Here is a 22,603-nt window from a genome sequence, read left to right as displayed (position 1 = left end):
GCGGCGCAAGGGGCAAGCAGCCGCACGTGGCACCCACCGCCGGCAGGATCACGTGACTGCCGTCTGACCCTGGCGTTGTCTGGTCAGCGAGGGAGAGGCGCATGCGCGAGCTGGCACCAGCCACCCCCCCCCCTCTCTCCCACACCCCCCTCCCGTCTCTCGCTCTCTCCGCCCTATATAAGGCGCCGACGGACACAGCGGGGCTCCTGCGTCCGCAGTGTGTGTGAGGGAGCGAGGCTGGGCGCGCGCGGTGCGGCGCTACCTGAGCGGCCTCTAGTCCGGGCCTAGGCAGCGCGCGGAGCCAGCCGCTTTCTCCTCAGCCAGGGCCGCGCGGCCGGCCCCGGTGGAGCCATGAGCTCGGGCACCCCCTACATCGGGAGCAAGATCAGCCTCATCTCCAAGGCGCAGATCCGCTACGAGGGCATCCTCTACACCATCGACACCGAGAACTCCACTGTGGCGCTGGCCAAAGGTGAGGGGTGGGCCTCCTCCGCCGGGGGGGGGGGGTCTTCTCCACGGGGCGCAGAGCGCGGTGCTGGCCCCCGCGGGGGGGGGGAGTTGGGCCTAGGCTGCCGTCCCGCTGCTCCATGACGCGTGGGGGTGTCAGGCTCGGTGGCACCCCAGGGGCGGTGGAGGGAGCTACGCGGGACAGGCTGAGCTGGGGCCGGGAAACCCGTCGTGGCTTCCCCCCTTCCCCCAGGCTGTGGGGTTCGCGCAGTGCCCCCCCCCCCCCCCGCCGTGCTTCCTCTCGCTGGTGCCTGGCGCTCGGCTTCCGTCCGTGTCCAGTCTCTGCTGGTATCTGGGCTACTGGTTCAGCCCCCGACCGCCCGAACAATGCGCCCAGCCTCCTGGCGAGGGAGGTGTAAACAGGCAGCAGCTGGAGCCGAGCTGCTGTGCTGGGGCTGTCTGGCGAAAGCCCCAGGGACCCCCGCATCTTGTTACAGTCTGGGGATGGCTGGCTTCGGCTCTGAAATACCAGCCTGCTCAAGCAGACTGAGGCGCGGCAAAGCCTAAATTACAGCCGGAGTCCGGTTCGTTTAGCTGTGGCTTCTTTCATGATGGAGCATTTGATTAATTACTTTCCTCCGTGCGAGAGCTGTATCCTACAGTAGGGAGCATGGCTTGCACTGCAAATGCAAGAAAGTCCCATATCCCTAGAGAACTGCTGGGTGCACTTCTGGATGGTGTAGTTGGTGGAAGTATTACAAGGGTTTTTTGGACACTTTCATTTCTCAAGCATAGTGCTACAATTCTTTACACAGAAAGATCTGCTAATATTGGAAGGTCTCCTGTTAGGCTTAACCATTCTTTTCTTTTACAATAATGTAGTCTCTGGTCATAATAACAAACTCTGGTCATCTGAAGAAGTGGGCTGTTCTCATGATACCATCTACGTATTTTGTTAGTCTATAAAAGTGCTACTAGATTACTTGTTTTTTTAAGTTTTCAAATTCTGTTCTAACAAATAGAACACTAAAGATCAATTTCATGTACTTTCTATTACTCTCCCAAACTAAACATTACAGAATTATTCTATCATTCAAGTAACAGATGAGTATGCACATATAAAATCATATTTTCTACTAGATTTTTTTGTGTGTAAAACTGATTACAATCTAAATCGTGGGTCCTCGTCTTAATTCTTGTGATCAAGAATTGGATTATGTTCAAATAATTGTAGTGCTCTGGAATAGTAACTTCTTGTGCAATGCCCTTTTAAATCAGATGTAGAATCTTCAGTCTATTTACCTGTGTTTTGATCTTCTGTGTTGCAGACTGCTGCTTCATTTACTCCTTATTTTGCTATCTGTTCCTGGGTATACTGAATCTCCCTTTGTCTATCTCTTACCTTCTGCTGCCACCTAAACAAGTGACTCCCAAATCTGCTTGTCAGTTTGGTTTGCATCTCATATGGTGTCTAACTAAATTTCTTACGAGACCTTGGAAGGTCATTGAGTCCAACACCCTGCCCAAAGCAGGACCAATACCAACTAAATAAAGCCCTGGCTGAGATAGTCAAGCTGAGACTTAAAAACCTCTAGGGATGGAGATTCCACCACCTCCCTTTGTAAGCCATTCTAGTGCTTCACCATTCTATAGTGAAATAGTTTTTCCTAATAGCCAACCGAGACCTCCCCAATTGCAATTTGAGACCATTGCTCCTTGTTCTGCTATCAATCACTACTGAGAACAGCTTCTCTCCTTTGTCTTTGGAACTTCTCTTCAGGAAGATGAAGGCTGCTACCACGTACTCCCTCACTCTTCTCTTCTGCAGACTAAACAAACCCAAATCCCTCAGCCTCTCCTGATAGGTCATGTGCTCCAGCCCCCTAATCATTTTGGTTGCCCTCTGCTGAGCCCTCTCCAGTCACCTCCTCTATCCTTTTATTCCCCTCGCCTATCTCAATACAGCCTCTCCCCGAGTTACGAACGAGTTATGGACCAAACACTTGGCCATAACTCAATCTGTTCGTAACTGAGACCCAATTGAGTTACATAGCAACCGTGCTGTTTGTAACTTGGGGATCACCTTTACGAACGCTCCATGGGCCCTTTGGTCGTAAATGTGAATGGTTGTAACTCGACCATTGTAACGCAACCATTTGCAACTCCGGGACGGGCTGTATAAGCTTGTTTTCTTGTACCTTTAGTTTTGTTTTCTCTCTATTCACACTTCACCCTCTCATTTTCCTAATGGGAGGGGGAAAAAGACAGTTTGTAATGCTCAACTTTCCTCACAATCACTTTTCCTCCCCAGTCTGAAGAATTACTGCTACAAGTCAAATTTCTAGGTCTCAAACTTTAATCCTTCTGCTAGCAATCTCTTATTGCATCATATTCAAGGACCCCATCTTATCATACTATAAAGTATTCAGGGGATCCAAGCAATCTTTCCTGGTCTACAGGTTCTATGTGGACCAGGAAAGACTACCTAATCCAGAAAATCTGATCAAGAAAATTAACTTGGACACTTGAACATACTTACTTTTTATTGAATTTTAAACATGACTAACATCAAATAATATCTACCTCTAAAGAGCATGCATGTGTCTGAAGCTATGGACGTCTCCTGGCTTCTTTACATACAGTCCATTACTTAAGTTTTGTAGAGGATATGGTGAAAGGAATGGAATTCAAATGGATGCCAGCAGGGCTATGGCTGCTTTGTCTTTTAAACTCAGGTCCTGGTATCCATATATACAAACACAATTTTCTTTCCCTATGTCCTGTCTACACTGCTGATTCAGGATCTCTTTTTTGTAATCAGTGAGATGTAGCAGTCTCTTCTGTAGCCTTTGCTTGCCACTTAGCACTCACTACTTCAGAGCTTAAGTGGAGTTCCTGTCACAGGACTTCTCTACTAGCAGAATGTCTTCATACTGATTACATCTGTGAGGGGAAACATGCTGTTTTCCATAGAAATAAAATTATAGGTCTTTTGGCTGTTGGGTCACGGTTTGGTGCACTACCTACAATACATTGGGGCTGTTAGCATGTAACTGAATAGTCATGTAACATATGAAACTTTAGCAGTTACACAACTATTCACTAGTCCCTGGAGGAAGGGGCCAGCAGTCAGTGTGCTCTGATCCCACTCCTGGGGAGCCCCTGACACCCTGCACTGCTTCCTCTGTATCTGAGGACCACTGTGGAGTGGCAGGTGGGAGCAGGTCCATGAGGTGAGCCAGTTGAAAAACAGACTTCCTGCATGAACTGAATGCGTCCTGCCTGCCATCTCTGATCCAAAGACAGCAGTGTGGAGTGGCAGCAGCTCCTGTCCAGGGGAGGGGGAGCTCACCATGGACAGAGGCTGCTTCACATACATGATAGAGGCAGCACCATTGGGGGTGGACAATGACAGGCTTTCAAGCTGGCTTCCCTTAGCCCTGGCTGCTGCCTGCCCCTCCTGCTTGCTGCCTCTGTGGGAAGCAGCAAGGGGGGGAGGGGCTGCAGGTGTCTACAGAGCTGGGACACACGGGGATCCTGCTTGAAAGCCGGCTCCTGGTCTGTATCTGCTCCTGTATGCTTCCTTGACCCTCCGCTGCCTCTATCAGAGGCAGCGGGGGGGGGGGAGGGGGAAGGTTGTTGAGGGGAGCCATCTTTTAAGCCAGCCCCACACTGGCTCCTGTGTGGTGCCCCCTCCCACCCCCTGCCTGTTAGGCTATGTCTACACTCACGGCTTCTTGTGCAAGTACGACTGTTCTTGCGCAAGAATCTGCAGAGCGTCCACACTGCCCGCCTGCACTTGCACAAGTAAATTTACAGTACGGTGTGGTAAGAGGGCTCCTTGTGCAAGAGCTACGCTCTTCTTTTAACGTGTAAGCTCTCTTGCGCAAGAGGGCAGTGTGGACACTCAGCAGGTATTTCTTGCACGAGAAAGCCCTATGGCTAAAATGGCCATCAGAGCTTTCTCGTGCAAGAGCATTCACACTGCCACATGGCAGTGTGGACATTTTCTTGCACAAGAACACTTGCGCAAGAAGCTGCCAGTGTAGACATAGCCTTAGAGGCAATAGGTGGGGGGAGTGCATGTACTCAACAAGACGAACTGATAAGCTCAGGCTTATCAATAGTTGTGTACATGTTGAGATCCCTACAGCATATTGGCATCTGTTAAAAAGCAGTTTTCAATTGTAACTTAATTTTTTAACTGGCAAATTCATATTCCATTGTTTAAAATGCTACTTTATAACTTTTTTAATTCAAATTTAGTTTGAGTTGAGACAAATGTCAAATGACAGGATTTTATATTAAGTGTTTTCTGATGCCTGATCACAGTAAAAATGCTGCATTCGTATTTGGACCTATGTCACTGAGACAGAAGTGTACTTCATAAATGAGACACTGATCTATGAGAAGCATTTTTAAACTTCTGACAATCTTTCAAATTGCGGGTGGCTAGCAATGTTACTATCAAAGCATTTTTATTTTAGAGTGTACAGAAGTCTGTTGCAAGTGTTAGCACATCTAAGACATCTTTTTTGTAACAGTAAGATCTCCGCAGGACCTGAAACGGACACCTATAGAAATTCTGTTCATCCCCTTATTGTTTTGGGACGTAAACCCTCAACTTGATCTAAAACTGACAGATTTCTTTTGCAGCATGCTTGGAAGGTCACCACATTCAGGCTATTTCAGACCAAGGGAGGAGCAAGTTCGAGTTGTGGGGCTATCACAGAACACCCTGCCAGCTGCCACCTCTGAGGGAATCCAGCTTGGGTAGCCCCTGCTGACTGCAGGTATGGTAGTATGGGGTGGGGAGAAGCAGCCCCTCAAGTAAGCTGATGTCAGACCATTAAAGCGTTTGTATATCAAAACACATTAAACACCTGGAGTCTGGGCAGCCAGTGTGGATCCCAGAGTACTTGTATCCTAATCTCCCAGGGAGATGTCCTATTTAGTAAGCAAGTTGCTGCATACTGTGCCAACTGCAGGCTTTGGTAGGTGTAGCCCTATGTAGAATGCATTGAGGTAGTCTAATCTTGAGGTAACATACATGGAGAACAGTATCAAAGTAAACATCTGAAAGGAAGCATAGCAGCCTTCTAGCTTGCTGCAGAATGTAAAAATCTGCCTGGGTTACTGCTGTAAAATGACCAACCCACTGCAGGAATGTAGTCACACACAGGGACTGTTACCTCTGACTGCTTCCCTAGTCCATCACCGCTCCTGTGCATTGAGCATCAGTTTGTGCTTGTTTATGCTCCAGTTTCTGCAAAACTCCAGATTGAGGTAGAATCACAACACAGAGCGAGACAGATAAGTTGAGTCTCAGTAGTCTAGTAAGTTCTGTTTCTTGTACTTCCATATGGTCCCATATATGCACTGAACAGAAGGGTGACACATGACCTGCAGCCCTCCATACTACTTCTGAGGAAGTGGAACAGTTGCCCACAACTATCTTGAGATCCATCAGAGAAAAGAACAAAACCACTGACAAGCAGCCCTGACCAACTGGTGAGGGGCAATAATGCCTGTGATGTGCTGTATCAAAGGCAGTTTGTCTAATGTCTTATGGACCTCTCATCTTCATCACACTGACCGCTAAGTCTCTGTCCCAGTCTGGACCCAGGGTGATCCAAAGTTATTATGAACAAAAATATCTAGATAGCCTTTCCTAAAAGAGGAAATGGTTGTGAAAGCAAGTTGTGATGCTAGTTGATTTAGCTGGGATTAAGTTGGGAACTTATGTTTGAGGTGGCTTCTCTGGGGGAGGACAAGCAGTTTCTAAGATGTTGGGATGAAATAAGAGGTCAGAGTTGCTCTTCCCGAACATGAAAAGTACAACAATTTCTAGCTTGTGCTAATCTTCTGAACATCCATTGCCGATAGCAAAGTTTTACCATATATCAAATATTCAAATTGCATTAACTGTGCAGGAGAGAAGTATGAAGTAGTACCTTGTTGCATCCTATGGGTGGGGGGGGAATGTTTATTAAGGCTGTCAGCACTACAAGCTGTGTGATTCCCTTGCTTATGTGCATATGCTTGCACTAACTGAGTGTATTAATAGCTTCAGTAGACCCTGCTGAGCTGTGCCAAATAGGAACCTGCCTGAATCAGGTGGGTATATTCTTGACACCACTCAGCTGTGCCTCCTCTTCCCCTGCTAGTGGGGCTACACTGCTGTTTAAACTTGTGCTAATTCTCACTGAGCAAGCACTAAGCATGTGTACGCAATCAGGAGATGCTCCTGGCACTGACATATCTTAAGGCTTTTGTAGACTTGAGTGCTAGCTACAATAGAGAACATTAGCCAGTTACTGCCGTCCTAGCCCTAGTTCAAATGTGGTGTCACAATTATGACTGGAAAAGACTGCAAAAGATCTCATTCGGTTCCCTGCACTTACAGCAAGACTAATTATTTTCTAGACCATTTCTGACAGGTGTGTCTTACCTGCTCTTAAATATCTCCAGTGATAGAGATTGCACAACCTTCCTAGGCAATTTATTCCTATGCATAAACACCCTGACAGGAAGTTCCTTTATGTCCAGCTAAATCTTCCTTGCTACAGTTTTTAAGTCCATTGCTGCTTGTCCTTTCGTCCGAGGTTGAACAATTTTTCTCCCTCCTCTTTGTGGAACCCTTGTAAGTTCTTAAATAGTTATGACTGTCAGTCCTCTTTTTCTAGAATAAACCCAGTCTTTCATAAAAGGTCATGCTTTCTAGATCTTTAATCATTTTTGTTGCTTTTCTCTGGACTGTCTCCAATCTTTCCTTAAAATGAGATGCCTAGAACTGGACAGAGTACTCCAGTTGAGACCTAACCCGTGCAGAATAGAGCAGAAGAATTACTTGTCTTGTTTACAACATTCTTGCTAATTTGTCTTCGAATGTTTGCTTTGTGCATCATTGTTACACTGACTCATATTTAGCTTGTGGTCTCCTGTGATCCTCAGATCCATTTCCACAGTACTCTCCTCCTTAGGCAGTCATTTCCCACTTTGTATGTGTGCAACTAATTGTTACTTCCTAAATGGAGTGTTTCATTTGTCCTTATTTCATCCTATTTACTGCTGACCATTTTTTTAGTTTGTCCAGATCATGTTGAACTACAGTCCTATCTTCCAAAGCACTTGCGATCCCTCCTAACTTGTCAGTCTGAAAACTTAAAGGCTATGTCTACACTAGCAACTTCTTGTGCAAGAACAGGTGCGCAAAAACTTGCCTGTCTATACTGCACAAGCATTCTTGTGCAAGTAAATTTACAGTATAGTGTTGTAAAACAGGGCTTCTTCTGGAAGAGTTATTCGTCGTGGGGAGAGGAATAAGCCCTCTTGTGCAAGAGCTCCTCCACCAGAGGGCAGTGTAGACAGGCAACAGGAATTTCTTGTGCAAGAAGCCCTTATGGTTAAAATGGCCATCAGAGCTTTCTTGCACAAGAGAGCATCCATACTGCAAGTGCTCTTGCACAGAAGCACATGCCAGTGTAGACACGTTCTTGTGGAAGACTTTTTGCACAAGAACTGTTCCGCAAAACCGTTCTTGTGCAAGAAGCTGCCAGTGTAGACGTAGCTTGTGTACTCGCTCTGCTATTATCTAAATCCTTGATGAAAATATCTTAACTAGACCCAGACTCCAGGACCCCATTTGTTATGCCCTTCCAGCTTGACTAAACGACAACTTTTTTGTTAACAGTATTCCAACCAGTTTTGGAACCAACTTACAGTAGCTCTGTCTAGGCTTATATTCCTGGCTTATTTGAGAAGGTCATGGGAGACTGTCAGAAACGTTAGTAAAGTCAAGATGCGCCATCTTGACTGCTTTTTCATCTACAAAACAAGTCAGTGTCTTAGATATCTATATACGAATGAGTGATGTATGAGGAAATGAGCAGGAAGAACCTAAAATACTATTAAACTAATATTTCATAATCAAAAAAGCCATTGGTTGGTTACACACGTTACTTGTCCTTGACAAATCCATGCTGTTACTGATCATCTTATCTTCTAAATGTTTGCAAACCGATTGCTTCATTACTTGTTCCATTATCTTTCTGATACAGAAGTTAAGCTGACTGGTGTCTAATTCCCCAGGTTATCCTTATTTACCATTTTATAGTTGGGCACTATTTGCCCTTTTCCAATCTTCTGGCATCTCGTTGGTTTTCCATGACTTTTCAGTAATAGATAATGGCTCAGATATCTCCTCAGTCAGATCTTAGAGTATTTTATGGAGTGTTTGAGGGTCCATTGACTTGAAGACATCCAATTTATCAAAGTGATTCTTAACTTGTTTATGTATTCTGGCCTCTGATCTTACCTCACTTTCACTGGGATTCACCAGGGTAGATGTCCAGTTACCATCAGCCTTCTTGGTGAAAACCAAAACTAAGCCATTTAGCACTTCTATTTCTATTTTCTGGGGGTTCCCCCCCTTTGGGTAATGGGCCAACTTGTTTTCCTCTTGTTTATAGTCGTAGAATGCTTTCTTGTCCTTTGTCTCTAATTTGTTCTCATTTTATGCCTTAGTCTTTCAAATTTTGTCCCTACATACTTGTATTTATATTCATCCTTTGTAATGACTTAGCTGCCACTTTTTGTGCACTTATTTTATTTTAGATAATTCAAGATCTCATGGTTAAGCCATGGTGGTCTCTTGCCATACTTCTTATCTTTCTTACACAGTAGAATAGTGTACTTTTGTGCCCTTAATGTCTCTTTTGGAAAAACTACCAACTCAAAACAATTTCTCCCCCTTAAGATCCTATGGGAAACAAGTCTACCAGTCCCTGAGTTTGCTGAAGTCGACCTTCTTGAAATCTATTGTATTGTATGTATTTTGCTGTTCTTTCTATCAGTTTGATTCTAAATATCATCTAATGATCACTTTCACCCAAGCTGCCTTTCCACTTCCAAATTAACCAGTTCCTCCAAGTTTGTTAAATTCACATCTAAAACAGCCTTTCCCTAGTAGCTTTCTCTGCCTTCTGAAATAAATTCTCCAATACATGCTGAGAACTTATTGGATAATCTGCATCCTGCTGTGTCCTTTCCCAACAGAGTTCTGGGTAATTGAAGTATCCCATTATCTCCAAGCCTTGTGCTTTGGATGATTTCTAATTTTAAAAAAAAGAAGCCTTGTCCTAGCTGTTTCTCCTGGGTAGCTAATCTGTAAAAGATCTCTACTATGACATCACCCTTATTTTTACCCTTTTTAACCTTACCAAGAGGCTTTAAGTGCTATATTTTATTTCCATCTCAACCTCAGTGTATGCTTTATATATTAAAAATGTAATAATTCCTCCCTTTCCCCCTGCCTGTTCCTGAGCAAGCCTTCTATACCAGTATTCCAGTCACCTGATTATCTAGTCAAGTCTCTGATGCAAGTTGTCATGGGAGGTGGTGTGGTGGTGGGTTTTTTAAACATTTTTCCTGCCAGGTGACCAGAATGATGTAGTCATATGTTCTGGCTGTGAAAGCAGCCGGAGCAGGGATGCACAAAAGGGCCTCTGCAGGCTGGATCCAGCCTGCTGAGTGGGTTGATGCAGCCTGTGGAGGTCCTGCTGCTCCCCCCCTCCCCCAGGCCAATTAGGGCCTAGGGACAAGAGAGCTTGCAGTGCTGAGTCAGCCATCATGGTTGACTCCAAGAGCCATGCGCTGGAGGGCAGGGAGTCCCAGGTGGTTCCTTGCAGAACAAGAGAAAACTGTGTGCTCACCTCCACCCACTGTGATTGACTTTTCCAGGGACATGGGTGCTTAGAGGCAACAGCCAGCTGTTTGCCCCTGCTCAGACTTCACACACTCCCCCATCCACAGACCAATCCGGGTCTGTGAGCAGAGAAGTATGGAAGTGTACTGGTTCCACCCCTTCTGGGGCAGCCTGGGGCTACTTCAAAAATTTTTGCCTGGAGTATTGCCCACCCCTAAGCCAGAGGAAAGGGGGGGCATCCCATGGCCGGGGGAGTGGCAAGCATAGCGAGTAGAGTGTAGTCCCCTAGTATTCATTTAATAGCATTTTAGGTTCTTCCTGATCATTTCCCTATACATTTCATTAGTATATAGATATCTAAGATACTGATTTGATTTTACCCACTTCCTCAGTTCTGCCTTCTCTTCAATGTAAAGCACTGCAGACCTATAAGAAGGACTGATCTGCTCAGATACTTAGGAGTGTCTTAATCTGTGTTTCTTGAAACTGTTAATCCAGGAGTCCATTCAGTGTAATTTTGCAATTTAGTGATAGCTCAGTGTTTCCAAAATCTGGTTAAATTGTGTGTTATCCACTTAAGATGTAAGGCGGGAAATCTATGCATCAATCCTGAAATAAATGGCATTCTTCTCTGGAAAAGGGGAAAAGGTGAATGTGTTAATCTGTGCTTTCCCTTGTACATGTATCACTTTTATCAAGCGAACCTAAATTAAATAGAAGGTCATGGTTTGAACTCTAAAGTTTTAAATGGAGTTGGACTTATTCTATGAAACAGGTTTGGATTGCCCAGAAGTATGCATCAAAACAAAACCTAAACATCTTGATGTCAAAACAATGTTTCAACTCTGGCTTTGTGGGCATTTTGCTAAGGTGTAAAGCAAAATGTAGCTTCACAAAGTATATGCAGGGATGGGAGGAGACCCTTCACTTAACCTTTAGCCGAGTGGTTCAAATTCTCCCTCTGATGTGGAGAAGACATTATTTTAACTTGTCTTCCACATCAAACTCGGTGCCCTAGCTTCTGGACTAAGATTCTGGTATGAGGCTTCCTCAGTCTCTTGGATTGTATCTCTTCACTTTTATAAGAGAAAACTAGTCATTGGAGCAGGGACTAGAACTTGAATATCTCACATTCTAGGTGACTGCATTAACCATCAAATGAGTTGTCCTCACTTTTTTCCCTAGCCCAGTGACTCTGCATAGTCACATGTAAGAACAGGTCAGGTGAGCTGCTCCTTCTAGTTGTCCTGTGAATATTGTTTTGGTTTTTGCAGGTTGCCCAAATTCGATCTGGGGATTGAGCTGGGATGTCGGACTCTTTGGAAAGATTAAGCAAAAGAAAGTTTGGCTCCAAACTAACTCTTTTGAATTGCTGGTGAACACAAGTATTTGCCCTGCTGTAATGGGGACTTTGCTTTCTAAGACTGCCTCTCTCCTTGTGATAGAAATGTAGCCGTGTTAGTCTGGGGTAGCTGAAGCAAAATACAGGACTTTGTAGCACTTTAAAGACTAACAAGATGGTTTATTAGATGATGAGCTTTCGTGGGCCAGACCCACTTCCTCAGATCAAATAGTGGAAGAAAATAGTCACAACCATATATACCAAAGGATACAGTTTAAAAAAAAATGAACACATATGAAAAGGACAAATCACATTTCAGAACAGGAGGGGGATGCGGGGGGGGGGGGGGGGGAGAGAGGAAGGCAAGTGTCTGTGAATTGACAATACTAGAGGTGGGGAGAGTGGGATGTTTGTGAGTTAATAGTATTAGAGGTGATAATTGGGAAAGCTATCTTGATGATGTGTAAGATAGTTCAAGTGTTTGCTCAATCCTCTTTGGAGAGTGTCGAATTTTAACATGAATGACAGTTCAGAGGATTCCCTTTCAAGTGCAGATGTAAAAGGTCTTTGTAGCAGAATGCAGGTGGTTAAGTCATTGAGAGAGTGTCCTTTCTGGCTAAAATGGCAAGAAACTGTTTTCTCTTTGTGATCTTGTCTGATATCTGTTTTGTGGGCATTAATCCTTTGGCGAAGTGTCTGAGATGTTTGTCCAATGTACATAGCAGACGGACACTTTCGGCACATGATAGCATAGATTATATTTCTGGATGCGCAGGAATATGTGTTCTTGATCTTATAACTCACTTGGTTAGGTCCAATAATGGTATCAGCAGAATAAATGTGGACAAAGCTGGCAACGGGGTTTGTTGCAAGGGAAGGTACCAGGGTTGGTATTAGTGTGGTATGTCCTGTGGTGGTTGGTAAGAATCATCTTTAGGTTAGGTGGTTGTCTATAGGAGACTACGGTTCTGTCTCCCAGAGCCTCTTTGAGTATGGTATCCTGTTCCAGTATAGGCTGTAGTTTATTGATAATGTGCTGTACTGCCATAGTTGTGGCTGAAGAAACTCAAGCTGGATTCCCACTTTAAAAGGAGACTGACTGCAGAGCAGTCTCTGGTAAGAGGGGGGTGGTGGTGGCTCAGCTGGTGGCTTAATACAAAATTGCCCAAGTCCTTGATCTTAAAATACCATAACACTTGCTTTTATATATGTACTACTGCTGAGATGGGCTTTAGAGAAATCAGACACACGAGTCAGGAGTTCATTCTAATTGATCTAATTTCTCTTGTATGTATCTGGGATGCTTAGAGCCTTGCGTACATGCCCTTTGCTGGGGTATAAACTTAAACATCACTTGTAGTTATAGTGCTGGAGAAATAAGTTGTAGCACTAGTAAAGGCTAAAATATTCTACTTTTTCTCTTAAATGCTGAAGTGCGGTCATTTGGTACTGAAGACCGTCCCACAGACAGACCTGCTCCCCCAAGAGAAGAGATTTATGAATACATAATCTTCCGGGGAAGTGACATCAAAGACATCACTGTATGTGAACCTCCTAAAGCTCAACATGCTCTGCCTCAGGATCCTGCCATTGTCCAAGTAAGAACTTCAATTTGAAATGGTGGTAAAAGTTTTGAGACAATGCGAGCATTCCAAAACTTTAACCTAAATCAAAAGATGTTTTGGTTATAAGGATGGTGATCTAAAACCAAAGGTCAGTGTGAATGTTTCCACGAACTTTCCTAATTCAAGTGGAAACACTTGTTTTAAAACCAGCATTTCCCTGGGGGGGTCTGTGGTCAGAGTATTGCATCATTGAAAATGTAATAAGCGGTCTAGATATCAAGGTGAGATGTATAGAAAAATCACTAAAGTAAATTTATTATTAAAGTAATGACTGTTTAACTATTTTCATAAATTGCCATCTTTGAGTACCTAAAAGCACTAAACTGCTGCTGGGAGGACAGTGGGGCAATAGGAAATACCTGCAGTTTCTGAACTCTTGTACCATTAGTGGAAGTGTACTTACACTATTTATCTTGTTATGCAGTCTTCACTGGGCTCTGCCTCTGCATCATCCTTCCAGCCACATGTGCCTTATAGTCCATTTAGAGGCATGCCACCCTACAGCCAGCTTGCTGCCAGCTCTTTACTTAGCCAGCAGTATGCAGCTTCTTTAGGTTTAGGTGAGTAATAGCTTGATGTTAATATTTGGAATCTTCTTCCTTCTTCCTGTCTTTAAGGTGTGGTTTCACAGCAGCTTGTACCCTAATGTTACTATTACCTACATTTTTCTGAAACACTGTGCTTTGTCTGCAGATAAAGCAGCCAGCCTTATGAAATGGGACTTCATTGTGAAAACGTAAAACTAAAAATCTCTGTATAGAGACTATCGTGTTTGAAAGTTCTGTGTATATAAGCTTAAACACTTAATGAGGACATGGTCTGTCTTTCTAGCTTAAAATGCCCTTCAGATATTGTAAAGTAAATTCTGAGTACCATATGAAAACTGTAAATGTTTAGCATCTCAGTACTGTTATAGGTAACCTCTTGTATTTCTTTCCAAGATCTCAGTGTTTCAACTACCTTGCCTTATTTGTGTACTTTTTTGCTTTTTCTCTTCTCCCCTCTGTCTCTCTTTAGAGAAATTGGTAAGCCCTCCAACATCAGCAGCTGCTTCCAGCCCTAGTTCTTCTCCGTCTCCACAACCTGTTTCAGAGCCTGACATGTCTTCTGAGCCTCATCAGCTCTCTTCCAAGGGTAACAGCAGTTTGAGGACTCCAGATATTTGGAAGAACCTGCATGGTGTTTGCAAAAATTCTGTTCTGCTCTTTAACCCTCTGAAACTGAGCAGTATCCAATGTGTAATTGTAGCAAAACTGATACTAATTGTTCTTAGTCCTTACTTTTTCTGACCATTTATTAGAGCTCTGATTTACTGCTATACACAGAAATGATTGGAGGGCTAGGGAATGAGTGGAAGTGCAGTACAGCGGTTAGTGTTCAGGTCGCTGTACCAAGGGAAGACTGGCTGCAGAAGATGTTTGCTTGTTGGGTCATACCAATAGATCTTTAATGCCAGCTTATAGAAGAGCATGAAAAGTGCTTTTCTTTTCTGTAGAAGGAATGATATTTAGAGCCCTGCAAGTTTGCAGATCACTGCTTTATCTATGCATATCCATGGATCGCTTTTGGAGATTGGCTGTAATTCTAAGTTGTAGGGTAATTAATTGCTAATTAGGTGGATCCTTAAGGAAATATTAGCCTTTTTCTATTCATTGCATGAATACTGTATGTATGCATTACTGATTGAGCCTCTTGTTTCCCAATCTGGAATTGGAGCTATCCTAGCTGAACTTAAGACACGAAATATGGTGTGTCTTTAAACTTTTTGCACTGTATTGAATCCAGTTGAAAAGTAGGTTGAGTGGGAAAACTAGGCTGAGGAGCTTTGCAGTGTTTTCAGGGCAGGTAGTGTGGGTGCAAACCACATGAGCTGGTAGCTGTCATGAGTCTGCTTAATCTACACTTCAAAAAATGCTTGGGTCAGACAGGAAAGTGTTCATGCTGTTTTGTTTCTTCCTACCACACCCTTGGCATCTCTTATCCCTGCAGTGCCTTTTTTCTTATATTTAAAAAAAAAAGTGCTAGTACTCTGGGGCAAACTTGTTGAGCCAAAAAAGCACTGGGGGCTGAAATGTGGTTACAGCCCCTTTAAGAGCTGCTGTGCTGGGACCCAGGGGGAAAAAAGCTGCACATCCCCAGCAGGCTTCTGTCAGGACCCGAGCCACATCAGGAAACAGGTGCTGGTACATGCGGGGGAAATCCCATTCCTTTTCTGTGGCTGGGAAAATAGGTGATGGTGTGCCATTCTGGGCAGTACTGTAAAACAGCACTGCAAGTCTGTATCCTATACAGTCCAACTCAACTAATCTTTGAAGTGATGCTTGTTAGTGACTACTGTCAGGTTTAATATCTAGACACATTCTAGGGATATTACTCCTAATTTATTCTTATGAAAGGACTAAGTGTATACTAAATTATTATGTGCCACATGAGAATCCTAGAAATAGAATGCAGAGTCAGTTTGCACTAAAGTAATGCTTTGGCTTATGTAATACATTTCTTGTTCTTAAACTGAACCTGTTGCATGGAGGCAAATACCTGTCCTCACTTATGCAAAACTACCTAACATCTATTTATCCAATTATAGATTTCTATAAAGAACGAAATATGAAAGTATCATGCATTAATTTCTTTGCAAGCATAGGGAGTGAGAATTTGTTTGAACGCTTTCTAACTTTATAATATGGCTTGTTACACTCACACACAAATTCCTAAATGCCTCTGAATGGAAAAGGAGGACTTGGTTAAGGGTGAAATGTTGCCCTTTAACTCTCTGTACTGTGTGCTTTAACTAGGAAATATTGAAATACTACTTTTGTTGTACATGGTGTATTGTTTGGGGGGGGGTTCTTTACACAGTATCTACTTGATGCAGTGCCTTTATGGAAGAACTTACACTTGATACATCAGAACTCCTGGACCCATTACAAATATTTTATCAGTAGAACTGACATAGATGCCATATTAATCTGGTTCTTCTTATGAAAAGGCTGTGCATAGAAAAACTAAACTATTAATGCAGTAAAGGTTATGCAAATTGACTTGCAAAGACATTGAAAATGAAGCACTTTCAGGAAAAGTCCAGAGCAAGAATTAAGTAAAAATATACTTCTATAAAATTGTATACTAACAAGAATACCTACAGAAGACTAATGGGAATCTGCACATTTTGGCAGCTTATTGCATATAGAGTAATTTCTTAATTTGATATGCATATTAACTTTGTCCTTACTATTCTGATCCTTTACTCCCAAAGAACACAATGTATTACTATAAAGTTTTTGGCTTGGTTTATGGCCCTGAGCTCAAAGGCTAAAACTCGTTTCACTAAATGTTGGCATATCTGTAGTGAGATGCATGCAAACTCCCATAGCAAAATTATAGGAGTACCTAGAAGGTTCTACACACTTATTGTTGAAATCTGTTTTGTCATGGAGGTAGATGGCATTCAGAAGCAATGTTAGCATAATTCTTGCTGGAATGCAATTAAGAAAATTGGAATTGTATAACCCCTTTGTATTTCCAGGTGCTGGCTTCCCCTTGGTTCATCAAATACGCAAAAGCCCTATGGTGGAACAGGCTGTTCAGACTGGTCCAGCTGATAATATGAATCAAAAAAAGTCACCTCCGGCAAAAGTAGTTTCTGGGATCCAACGCAGTGGACTGCAGATTCCACAGAGTAGCAAGGCAAATGGTATAAGTCTTGTTTTCAAATGGGTATTTGGTGGAGGCTCCTTCAGAAGGATATTGAAGTAACTTAAACCAGTTTTTAAGCCTGCTTAAAGTTAATTTACCTTAGAAATTAACTTTATAACCCATGCATGCAAGAACAAAGTTGAAAGTCTTCCTTTTGCTGTTTCTTTGCTGTAGATACAGTTCAGCCACCACCTGTGCAAACTCAGGGCCAGGTGAATGATGAAAACAGAAGACCTCAAAGGAGGAGATCAGGTAGGCTAACTTGACCTTAAACATGCACCGTGGCTTGACTCCAATTCTCTGCTCTTAACCTGTATTCTCCACTATAACTTCAGATGTTTGAGCAGCAGTATGTTAATAGTTAGAAATAAAGGGGGTATATGAACATAAGATGCATCAGGCATGCAGAAGTAAAGCTACTTAACTCCATAGGTTGTTCTGCAAGCTCTCTGCTGAGCCGTGGAAAATTGCTCTTTTGCATCTCCCCAGGAACTCAGGTGTAATCATGTAAACTGTTGCTGTAAATTGGCATTTCCTTATAGAGGCTACCCCTCATATTGGAAGCACCTTCAAAAGGGATTTGAGGTGGCCATAACTAGCCAGACCATGTGTTAGCTCTTTTTTGTTAGCTTTGCTGTGTACTGTAGAGAACTATGAATGGTTCCAGCCAACCATGGGTTTCCTGAAATTTGCACTGATTTATGGGATGACACTTTTTTGATTCCTTGGGAAACTTTAATTGTTTAGATTCTCCCCACCCCCCTTCTACACACAGACTGCTTGGCACTATTATCTTTTATAGTAGGAGTTGAATCCAATATTGGCAGAGAAAGCTGGCTGATGTAATCTGGCTTAACATCGGAGAATGTTTTCCAAAAAGTTAAAGTATGGCTGTAATGTGTCTCTGCAGTGAGGATCAGATGTCTCTTTCAAAGGTGTGGCATAATCACAGGACTGGAAGCCTGAGTTCTAATCCTGGTTTTCTCTGGCTTTGACCAAGTCATGTAACTTTCCTACATGGTACCAAGTGTTTAAACTCTCCTGCTTTCAGGAAACAGGAGAACCAGAAATCGTTCTAGAGGACAAAATAGACCAACCACTGTGAAGGAAAACACAATAAAGTTTGAAGGTGACTTTGATTTTGAAAGTGCAAATGCACAGTTCAACAGAGAGGAACTTGATAAAGAATTCAAGAAGAAATTGAACTTTAAAGGTTTGTGTGAAAAAATTAGAGACATTTACATTTAAAAGGATGGCATAAAGCAACTTTTTGCCCTGAGAAACTGCATGATTAAGGAAGAATTTCAGACCTAATTTTAGGGAGCAAGAAACTGACTCTTCAGTGTGCAGCAAGAAAGTGTGTAATTAATCTTCTATCTTCAGATGACAGAGCTGAGGCAGGGGAAGAAAAGAGTGATCCTGGTGTAGCAACTCAGAATGATGGCAATGCAGATGAGGACCTCCTTGGACCCAATTGCTATTATGATAAATCAAAGTCTTTCTTTGACAATATCTCTTCAGAACTGAAATCCAGGTAATTATTTTTCTGAAGCTCAGCTTGTCTTGCCCCTTAGTGCAGGCAGTGTATTAGTGAAGTTCCATGCTAGGCAATGCCTAGCCATTTATAGGAACACAGATGAATGAGACACTGCACCTTTAAAGGGTTCTTCTGAAGCTTTGCCTGAAACAGCAAAGCTTTTGAAAGGCATGTGGCCCTAGAATTGGACAGCTCGCTAGACACTACTAAACTTTCAAAATAGTGGTAACTGAGCGCCGAACAAATTGCAGTCTTGGTTTTGATTCACCTGACTTAAGCTTAGATGTGAACAAGTGCTTAAAGATGCATGCTTTGGTATATCAGATGTGAACTCAGACATCCAAATGGTGAGCTACTGGAATGCCAAGCTACAATATCTTGACAGTCTAGAAACTTCACGTTCCAAATATCCTTTTTACCCACTCAGTCTTTGCCATTTATGCCTAAATCTGTTCCATTAACACTCTGAACAGTTGCTTGCTGGTTTTGGTTTTTTATTTTGTGTTAAATACACAAATGCTGCAGAGTTTTTGTTTTTTTTTTTTGAGGGGGAGGAGCTTAAATTTAAAACACTTCAGTTTACTTTCTCTTATACTACTATATGCTGTACTTCTCTGGTTAACGGTTGCCTTTTTATCTATTTTGCACAATTTATATAGGAAGAGAACTGTTCTCCTCAAAATTGTTGGGGTAAAGGGAGCAGTGGCATGGTGTAAAGTAGAATACATTGTAGAAGTCAGATCTCTTAATGCTTTTAATTCAGGATATAAGTGTGGGCTTTGGGCAAAACTTCATTTTTCCTTGCATTCTCCTTTCTCGATCTAGACTAAGTGCCTAAATACAGGAACTGTTCTTGCACAAAGCTCGCTTACATGAAGAACCTATTTGTCAGCACTCAAGCCCAACTTTGATAGTTTCATTTTGTTGAAAGTGGAGGTAGGAAATGTAATCCTGGAAGGACAGGATTATTTACAGTAACAAATACCAGTGGTAGAGCAATATACAGTTACCCTCTTGTCGGGGAAGGAAGAATCCTAGTATGTCATGATTAAAAATTAGTGGAATTGTGCTAAAAGTACTGATTAAGTTTCAAAAAACAGGTGGAGAGTGTACTGCAGCACTATTGAAACTAGACTATACAATCCCTGTAAGACATTCTGGTTCCAGCTACCAGAAACTAACAAGAGATGACAGTTGAGCTAATGTGACAAACCCTAATCATAAGGGTGCAGAGAAAGCAGATTGCAGCATATTGGTCTTTCTAGATAACCTCTGTAAAACAAATGATTTCCTGACACAAGTGGCCCGAACTACCCGAAAACAGCTTTATGAATAATGGTAATTCTTGACTCAAGCATAATGCAGTCTTGTTCAGTTCCAGGCGTACAACATGGGCTGAAGAAAGGAAGCTTAATACGGAGACATTTGGCGTGTCTGGCAGGTTTCTTCGTGGACGTAGCTTTCGAGGTGGATTTCGAGGTGGTAGGGGTAGTGGAACAGCACAGCGAAACCAGACAGCTCACAGAGCTGGTACTGGAAGAGTGTAATGGAGGCAAGTTTTGTAACACATGCTATCTCTAAATCTCTGTTCAATTTTATATTGACTGCTAGTTTTGCAAGCAGATCAAAGGTGATTCCTTAATCTTTTTTTGGATAGTAATTCCCTGTTCTAATATGAATATAGCAGTAAGGATTGGGAATGTAAAAGATTAGTTGACAGCCCAATAAGCCTAGGCTTATCAGGTAGACTTATCCATAAGTCAACTACTCACATTCCCTCCTCTCCAACCTTTCTGCCTCTATCAGAGGAGCGGGCAGCTGGTGCTGGGGAGCCAGCTTAAAAGCCATTTTTCCCCCAGCACTGTCTCTGGGGTAGGAGGGACATGGAGGCACCAGTGCACCTCTGCCTTTCAAATGTAGCAGGAACCTCTGCTATAAAACAACTTAATGGGGGAAGAGAGGGAGCTTCAACTGTCTCATTAACTGGGTACATACCATCTCTGCATCCTGTCCCAAGGAAGTTTTTGGGCACCTTAAAATGACTGCTGCTTGGAGCAGCTGAATCTGGAAACCACAAGAGGAGAGGCAATTCTTGATTTAGCTCTAAATGGAGTGCCATTTCTGGTCCAAGAGGTGAATATAGCTGGACCACTTGGCAAGTGTCCGAAATATAATTAAACTTGCATGTCCTTGTGGTGAGGCAAAGACCATAGCAGCTCATTACTATGGCACTTAATTTCGGACAAGGGACCTACACACACTAAGTTGAAGTGCCAAAAGTAAAATCCTTGAAAGATGCATGGAAACTTTCAGACACCATAATAGAGAATCACCTTAAAGGTATACTCCAATTTAAAAAACACAGGAGAACCAAAACAGTGCTACAGTGGCTTAATCAATTAAAGGCATAGTTTAAAAAGTAGAAGTTAAATCCTAGTGAGGAAAATAAAAGAGCACAAACTATTAAATTAAGTGTAACTTTTAATTGGGAAAGCCAAACAAATTGCAAGAACTGCTAGCCAAAAACTCAAATACTAAAAAATGTCTAGTATATCAGAAACTGGAAGGCTCCTAAACAACCAGTGGGGCCACTGCATGATCAAGATGCTAAAGAAGCATTAACAGATAATAAGGTCATTGCATAGAAACTAGTCTTAGATTGATATTTCTGAGAGCAGGTTTGAGGGAAAGGTGGGATTGGGCTCCTTTATTTGATACCTAATACTCTTTCTCTGGCAGGCTCTAAAATCTGACATGAAGATGGAAGATTGTGTACATAAGATGAAAATGAACTGCTGCACCAGTGTGTGAATAAGAATAAACCCTTGTTTACAGTCTGAAATTCAATGACAGAAGTTCATGTACTCTGCTTTGTATTTTGGGCTTCAGCTTCATTTCAACCAGTGTCAGAACTGGAATATTTTTGGAAGAGGGAATTCCATTCAGGGTTATCTTTGAAGTTTTTATTTTTTTTAAGTGCAGGTTAACTTAAAATATGGTTCTTTCTGGGGCTCTAAAAGGTTGCTGTAGACAGAATAAAGCAACTCCCTTTCTGTTCCCTGAAGATCATGCTATTTTAACTTTCTTTAAAACAGAACAAAAGGTCACAAAGTAAACCGTCAGCTTGTTTGTTCTGAGCAACCAAATGTAACCTTTGGTGCTGCTGATGTCTCATTTAAGGCAGCATAACTTCAGTAGCATGTGGTGACTTGAAATACAGATTTCCGCTGCTGAAGGGGTTGTGTATAGTGTGACTTGAGAATACTGGGTGGTGGCTGATCATGTGATAGTGCAAATAACTGTACAAATAACTTTCAGAGGTACTGCATGATTCCATGTGATGGCACAAGATCAGTCAGGGCTGTCTGAAGTCTGTAGTGCTCTGCGCTCCTTTGGAGAAAGGAGCCCAAAGCTTCTAACTAGCTGGGGTCTATGTGGGAGTGCATATATTCTCACTCATTTAAAATAGTGCTCTAGCAGCAAGTGATTTCCTACATGCACTGTTAAGTACTCTACATGTTTGTGTATGTGCTTTAAACTAAGCCAGAATAAAGGTGGAGGAACATCTCATAGTAAAACGAGGATGACTTGCTGCCCCCCAGTAGTACCTCATTGTGTAAACAGTATATGCTGCAAACAGCTTTATGGACAGTATACAATGTTGCTTTCCCTAAACCTAGGGAAGGAAGAGCCCATATAATGAAGCTTATTGGATGGATGTTTAATTTGTCTTTAACCCCCCCAACTGTAAATAGTTCTTGTTAAGAGGGGTGTGTGGGGCAGGAGTTATAAACTTGTTTGCATGAATAAGTGGGTTACGCTCTTAGTTATAGGCATGCATTCCTTTCACAGTTGGTGGGGAATTTTGTTGAAAAAGCACTTTGATAACTGAACCCATTACATAACCAGAATTTTAGTTTGTGCATTAAGTTACTGTAAGAACTTGGCTTTATTTTTGTTAATGTCATTGCTAAATATTAGAACAGAGCAGCCCCATTGCTATGGAGTAATGTAAACTGTAATAAATATGTATGTTTAACACTTTCCCATTTTTGTTCCTGTAAATGGCTAATAATTTGCAGCAGTTGTTGCCCAGCAGGTTAATGGCTGGAACCTCTGGTTTGAAATAAGCCAGACATGAGTACATAATGAAGGGTGGGCTTGGTGTTAATTGCAGCCAGAAGTTGGTAACTTTATTTGTATAAAACTATGTAATGGGTCTGTAATTCTTCCACAGGTTAATATTTCAG

At 42.5% G+C, this 22,603-nt stretch overlaps 1 protein-coding gene across 3 annotated transcripts; it reads left to right on the top strand.

Annotated features, from left to right (window-relative positions):
• Positions 1-131: 131 nt before the first annotated feature.
• On the top strand, positions 132-22,397 carry LSM14B (LSM family member 14B). Of its 3 annotated transcripts, none has more exons than XM_089769654.1 (10): positions 132-472; positions 12,930-13,093; positions 13,545-13,680; positions 14,138-14,299; positions 16,647-16,814; positions 16,991-17,068; positions 17,868-18,029; positions 18,200-18,350; positions 19,729-19,905; positions 21,093-22,397. In XM_089769654.1, the coding sequence occupies exons 1-9, from the start codon at positions 352-354 to the stop codon at positions 19,898-19,900; spliced, it is 1,314 nt and encodes a 437-aa protein (XP_089625780.1). In that variant the 5' UTR covers positions 132-351; the 3' UTR covers positions 19,901-19,905; positions 21,093-22,397. The 3 variants fall into 3 exon arrangements, with proteins under 3 accessions (XP_089625780.1, XP_075757216.1, XP_075757218.1); XM_075901101.2 differs by having other exon boundaries at positions 133-472; positions 14,138-14,254; XM_075901103.2 differs by lacking the exon at positions 14,138-14,299 and having other exon boundaries at positions 133-472.
• Positions 22,398-22,603: the final 206 nt, after the last annotated feature.

Source organism: Pelodiscus sinensis, chromosome 17, assembly GCF_052426305.1.
Source record: "Pelodiscus sinensis isolate ZL-2025 chromosome 17, ASM5242630v1, whole genome shotgun sequence".
NCBI classification, from domain to species: Eukaryota; Metazoa; Chordata; order Testudines; family Trionychidae; genus Pelodiscus; species Pelodiscus sinensis.
This window is presented reverse-complemented; position numbering and strand designations above follow the sequence as displayed.